The 6,636-nt window shown below is 46.1% G+C and overlaps 1 protein-coding gene across 1 annotated transcript in view; it reads left to right on the top strand.

Annotated features, from left to right (window-relative positions):
- ska2 (spindle and kinetochore associated complex subunit 2) overlaps positions 1-6,636 on the top strand; it is a 14,159-nt gene continuing 7,523 nt past the window's right edge. The window contains exons 1-3 of the mRNA XM_010786076.1: positions 1-89; positions 1,736-1,828; positions 2,227-2,403. Coding sequence (XP_010784378.1) covers positions 21-89; positions 1,736-1,828; positions 2,227-2,403 — 339 coding nt within the window. The 5' untranslated portion in view covers positions 1-20. The remainder of the gene's footprint in view (positions 90-1,735; positions 1,829-2,226; positions 2,404-6,636) is intronic.

Here is a 6,636-nt window from a genome sequence, read left to right as displayed (position 1 = left end):
CCATTTATGACAGCTGGCCAATGACAGAGCCCACCTCAGGCTGGAAACTATTCAACATGGAGACCACAGTTGATAAACTAGAGGCGATGGTAAGCTCAGTGTCAAACTATTATATTTTCCCTTGTATTCATCTTGTGAAATTGCTTTTAATCCTTGTTAACGATCTCAGAGACGTTTAGCAGCTCGTTATATCCGAGGAGTTATTACTCCTCCCACAGTACGAGCAGGCGGTTCATGATTTTCTCTTTGTATTAAAAAACAATTCAAACACATTTGCGACATTCAGCTGCCTGTCTAACTGCAGTTCATTTCACAACCTTGTTTATTAAAACCTCCATTTCACTAGCTAACTGTTGCCGTTATTGCGTCGGGCGTAAGCCAAAAAAGATGCTTTGTGAAATCGTTTCCCAGCTCTGCTGTTTTCAACATGTAATAACATGGCCACCATTAAAGCAGCGGTCAGTGAACACAACTGGCCGCACAGATTGAAACAGGGCGCGTTCAGGAACACTCATTTCACTACAGTTTATACATATAATATGTATTTCATGTTTCTACGATAATACTTGTAAGCAGGGGTGAAATGTTACTAAGTACATCTACTCATGCTGTACTTCAATAAAAAATGTAGGTACTTTACTTCAATATTTTCACACTATGCTACTTCATTATTTTACTACACTAGGTAGGAAAATACTGTACTTTCTACTCGATTACGTTTATTTTACAGATTTGAATTATTAAATCAGCTTATACATGATCATTTATTATCATTATTTAAGTTGTTAAGCTACACAATAGTATATCAAGTAATTCAAATAAACCCTTCTTTAATTAAGAAATTACAAATATGACAAGTATTCTTACTTTTGTACTAATACTGTTTTTACTTTTACTTAAGTACATTTTAGATGTAGGAGTGTTTTTTCACTTTATTTCTACTTTTACTTACTAGTAAATAATCTGAGTACTCCGTCCACCTCTGCTTGTAAATTACTCATTTTTAATGACTTTAAAGGACTTATGTGTTTTGGTGTTTGGTTGAGGTTGTAGGGATCTGTTTGGGGTTCTCACATGTATGACACACTCACAACTCACTGAGGTTAATCTTCTGTCTGTCCAGTGCCTCTTTTACTGTAGGGCTGCTGGCCCTGCTAGAAAAGCAGTGCAACATTAGAAGGGATCCGGCCAGAAATGGTTACAAGCGAGGGAGCGTTCTACACACTTGAGCTGTTGGCAGGTGCTCTGACTTCATTGCACTACTGTATCAGACAGCTAGCAGTGCAATAGTATTGTCAAAGCATCTGAAAACTGCAGAGAGCAGCTGCACCATAACATTTACATTTCTACTTCAGGCAATTGCATTAAGGTTTCAAACAGAATAACGTGGTTAGTATCATAAATGTATTTTTGCCAAAAATCTTGTTTTTTGCAATATTCCAAAATCCATTGTTAAAACATATTGCTTTTAGTGGAGAGAGCCTTTGTGATGCTAACTTGACCGGGTTGGCCTACATTATAGTCATCACTACACAACTATGGCTTTTGTTGGTCCTATCACCTTTACTTTAAAGCTCCACTGACCCTGAATGCACCATCCTTATCAGATAAGATTTTAAATTCTCTGTGGCTCTTTTTAATATATCTAGAAAAACCCAGGCCTACTTCTGATCAGAAAGGCAGGGTGAACTTGTGTGCATGTAGTACCAAAACATAAAGCTGAGTGTCTTTGCAGTTCCTGAAGTCAGAGGCAGACCTGGAGTACATTGAGAAGCGTCTGAAGCTGGACTTCATCAACAACGCTTCAGAGAATGGATGTCCTGCTAAGGTAATGGAATAACAGCAGCCATTTATTTTTTACACAACTCGAGATAGGACGAAGTCTGCAGGACATCAAACTGTCAACTACTGAAGTTCAAATTACAACATGTAACTACACTGTTTACGCAATGTCATTGTACAACCTCCAATATAAACACAGTTCTTTGAGGAATGGCATTCTGTTTTTTAACAGTTCTGTAAGTCGAGCTCTGTCTGACTCTTCCAAAGATGAATAACAACTTTTTAACTGTTGTTTAATCATACCTGTGTATAATTGTGTACCTTACATAGCATCAGTGTATTTTTACTTCAAATTCAGTTCAGAGTCAGACCTTCAGACTCTTTCTGACATTATACATGAGAAACCATACACAAGATGTGTGTATCTGCACTGTGTTCCTGCAGGAGAACCCGGCGGTGATGCTGGAGAACCTGAGGGCCATCAAGGCCAAACACACAGCGCTGAGCTCGCAGGTGAAGGAGATCGCAGCGGCTCAGAAAGAATCCATGGACTCCATCAGAAACAACCTGAGCACGGCCATGGAGCTGGTCGAACACTTCCAGCATACCACTGATGAGCAGGTACCACACTGTACTTATACCATGGGCGTCACAGCCATTATATGAGGTTGGGACAAGTCTCCCCACTTTTTGAAATGATTAGTTTAGACCCCCCCCACTTTTACCATGTGGAAAGTCCGTGAATCGGTCTATCCACTCGCCGCACTTTGTAGAGCGCTGTGTCAGTGCTTCACTATCAAATCCATTCCACTTGCTTATTGAGAGAATGCCCAAATCAATGACCATATGGACCACAATCTCCTACGCAGAAACCAAAATGCTTACACGGCCGGCCAGTCCTACGCTGTGGACACGAGAAATAGACGTTGCGGATTTAGGTCGGATGTCCATGGTTATTATTGGACTTGGATTGCATTTCTGGACATCAAGTCGTGTAGATTGGTTCTTTGTACCGACACCGTTTTCTTTTGAATTTCGTGCGGCTCTGACCTTTCACAGTTCCTACCCCCCATTGAGTCTAAAGTCTCAGCCTCCCTCGCCGAAGGACGATCGATGAGACCTTTTGTACATCGAGAACCGGTTGTCTACTATGTCAGCAAGTATGTCTCCGTAGTAAAGGGGGATGCGAGGGGGGGGATTACATGGGTGCATCCCTCATAATTCTACCATAACACGCGACTTTTACCTTTTCTTACCCGCACATCACAGAGCTCGGCAGACACGCGGACACAGACGACGGTCGACGACCATCTTCCACAACTCCAGCCTCTCGACCTACAACCGGCGCGCTTGTGACTCTGCCGGCTTCGCTGAGTTTGTACCGCAAGTGAGTCGTAGGAGTATGAAGTGTCGGACACCTGTCGGTGTCTCATAGTCGGTATCAAACTGCAAGGGTGAGTATGGTTCCGACTGTAGAAATTTGGTTTCACATCAACCACTGTCCTTCACCCGAATATTTTGGTCAGGTTGTCGACGCAGCGATGATCTTATGCTGATGGACTGGTGCACATTCGTGACTATCTCGAAGACGCCAAGGTACTGTGATCGGGTGTGTTCCTATTTGTACAGTAACGACAACGGATGTCTGCCGAATGTGTTATTCATGGGAAGCAAATCTGCCAACGGGAGACGTAACAATCTCGACAGTCCCTGACACACGTATTTGTTTTGTTTTCTCTGGGTTTTCGGACGAAAAGTTTTTCCGGTGACAATCGCCTTCTCCTAATCCCGGTGCACGGCTTTTACAAAACTCAAGACTCTAATTCAGTCTTTGATATAAAAAATTTCAGTAATCTAGTGGTCTGATGCAAATGCGTCGAGGAGGACTCCGCCTTGTCCTGCGCCGGACACGTTGTAACGACTCGTAAGGATAAGTTGTCAAAGTCCTGCTCATATCATCAGTCTCTTCACCTGCCCTGAGTGGGAGCCACGGACGCCCCCCCAAGTCTGCCGGACGACGACTGCGTCCTCCCGGTTCACGGTCCCGGCACCTGTGCGCTCTCTGTTGTTTCTCGCTCTCTTTTTGTAATATCACCGAGCTGTCGCTATACGCGGTCCCCTTCTGACTCTAGACCTGACTCATCACGTTCTCTAGATCCGCTACCCAATCTCGCTTCGCGCCTCCCTGGTTCCGCTTGTGTCGACGGCTTTAGTAGTGTCACACGCTCATGAATTAGGTGTACTCGCTTATTTCTTATGTTGCAGTCTTGGTGGCTTAAACTCGCTCAGTCCTCCGCTGGCCTAGTTACCTCCAAGAACCCTCCACCTCTCTCACCCTCGACGCGCGCGAGAGGCCCCGGGACCGGTTAACGACGCTGCAGTAAACGGTCGGGCTCCCCTTTCACCTCGTCTTCTGTGTCCTCAGCCAGAACACGAGATCCTGAACGAGAGTTGAGTCCACTGGCTCGCGCGACGGCTGGGAGCTACGATATCGGAGATGCTAACTCCGTCTCTTCGCTCTCCCGGAGAGTCCTTTTTGCTCAGCGCGCCTCCGCTAGGGGCGGCCTTCCTGTTACGCGGCTCTCCTGCTCGGTTCCTCTTATATTTGGGTATATGTGTTTGTTTCGCGTGCGGGTATTGGGTGCGCGCGGTGCCGCCTTCTACGTCTCGCGGCGCGCGTCCCTTCTTTGCGATTGATTATCGCTTTATTCTTGAGTGCGCTACGCGCGCCGCATTCACCGCGTGCTTACATTTTACTGCTGTACTGCGCGCAACGCATATATTAACTATCTCTACTGTATCGCTTGCACTCCTCTATGACACTCTACGTTTGTTTGCGCCGAGCGTTCTTACTCTCAGAGAAACACGAACGAGATGGTGTACCGGGCGGCTGTATCCTCTCGTCGAGCCTTGGTTTGCCGATCTCCAGGTTCTGATATTGTCAAACTCGTTACAGCTCTATAATTCATAAACTGCTAGCGCCCCTCGTCGCCGCGCTCTCTTTGCTCCCCGTGGGCCTTTGCTTTTTTTCAGGGCACTATGTGTAGACATCGTACCTCAAGACACCATACAACCGTATATCGTACGGTCTTCTGTCCCTGTTCCTTGTCTCCCCTATGTAGTCTCTCAGGCCACTCCTCATGTAGCTACCCATGTCCATTATTGGAAGACAACCCTGCCGCAGTGACTGTCCGACGTGGGTCGTCGTTATATATAGACTGCCTGAAGGTTTTTCCACGAGACTGGAGAGCGCGAGTGACGCGGTCACCGGGGAGCGTCGGGTAAAGGTGCTTTCGCGCGGTTGCCCGTGGGGCCTGCGCCGGGGCCTGCTTGCGCTTGTCGCGCGACTGGTGTGGCTGTGTTAGAGTTTCTTCACGCTGTTCTCCCTTGCTAAAAATTAAGACTGTTCAAACTGCACATCAACTCTATCTTTCAGTTCCATAACGTCTCGGCCGGTTACATGAGATATATCGAGGTGGGTTAGGGTTTCCTTCATTCTCTCGCTTTTCGTTGTTCCATATTCCCATCCACACTCCTCTCTGTCTCCAATCGCCCCCTAATAGAGTGGCTTGTGTGACGGATATATATACCGCGAAAAAGTCATCTAGTGTAATCTTGTTCTTCTTTTATAGCATAACGACAATACGCGACCTGCATAGAGAGAGACTGAGCTCTCAGAACACCCATTTTGGCGTCCGGTCTCTTCTGTTGTCCTTCGTGTACATGTGTCAGGGTCGAGACACTGTAACCTTGTATATAACTTTCTCTCTGAAGTTTCAGGGTTCGGTCGGATTCGTTGCGCCGCGTTTTCCCGCCCCGTCCCTATCTCTCTATATCGATTCGAGATACATTTACCCTGTGAGGTTTTGTCTTTGTTATTTATACTCGCTCACATCTCTGATCGTTTGTATGACCCTACTTTTCGACCACCGCGTATATTTCTGTGATGCTCATGTTTCTGTTCTTCCTGCGCGGTCGTTCTTCTGCCCTTAGAGATTGGCCTGCGCCCCGCGGGCGATCGTCTATCTCGATTGCGTTCCATGTATTACGCCTTTCTCTGTAATTCCACGTCCCTCCTGTTTATGGCTAATAACTCCCCCTCGCTGCGATTCGGATCTTATAATTTTCTTGAGTCTTTTATTATGCATCTCGGGCATATATAGTCGTTGGACCTCCCGCGCGAGGCGTCGAGTTTTGTGGTCGAGCGCGCGCGAGGGGAAGGATGGCTGACGGCCATCGCTAGCTTCACTCTCCTCATCTCACACATAGTAGGCTTCGGTGTCTTCTTCCTTACGTACCCACATTACAGTAACCAATGGCGACACCTTGTTGCCCTATGTAACTCTTTATTGTTTCGTATGATCATTGGACTCTCCGTATAGGATTTGGAAAAAGAGGTAGACTTTGATAAGTCATTAAACTATAGCACTGAGGCCATAGCTGTTATCGCTTGTGATCTTCCTTCTTCCTGTGCAGAGTGATGAGTTCTCTCGCGCTCACTCGGCTTACGAAAATCGAACGTGCGGGGGCTGGTAGTTGACTCACATTGAAGTAATTACGATGGGTCGTGCACTACTAATGAAAGGAGAGAAAACTTTTTGATACAAGAATACAGGTAACAACAGAACGCCCCTCCTTTTGTATAGTTTGGTTGCTCTAGCAGTCGAGAACTTAAAAGCGCGACATAATTGGTAAAAGGACTTTGTAACCACACACGACGGAATGGAGAACGATGGCCGTAGCGAAGTATGTTTGTCTAGACTTCGACAGGTTGATACTGTATGTTGAGGAACTTGTACGCGCGCGATACCCCTCTTAGACGGAATCCATGTTTCCATCGATCACTTTTGTACA

The sequence above is a fragment of the Notothenia coriiceps genome, unplaced genomic scaffold (assembly GCF_000735185.1).
Source record: "Notothenia coriiceps isolate Sejong01 unplaced genomic scaffold, NC01 NC01_scaffold00028797, whole genome shotgun sequence".
Lineage (NCBI taxonomy): Eukaryota > Metazoa > Chordata > Actinopteri > Perciformes > Nototheniidae > Notothenia > Notothenia coriiceps.
Note: the sequence above shows the minus strand (reverse complement) of the source record. Positions and strands in the feature narration are given on the sequence as shown.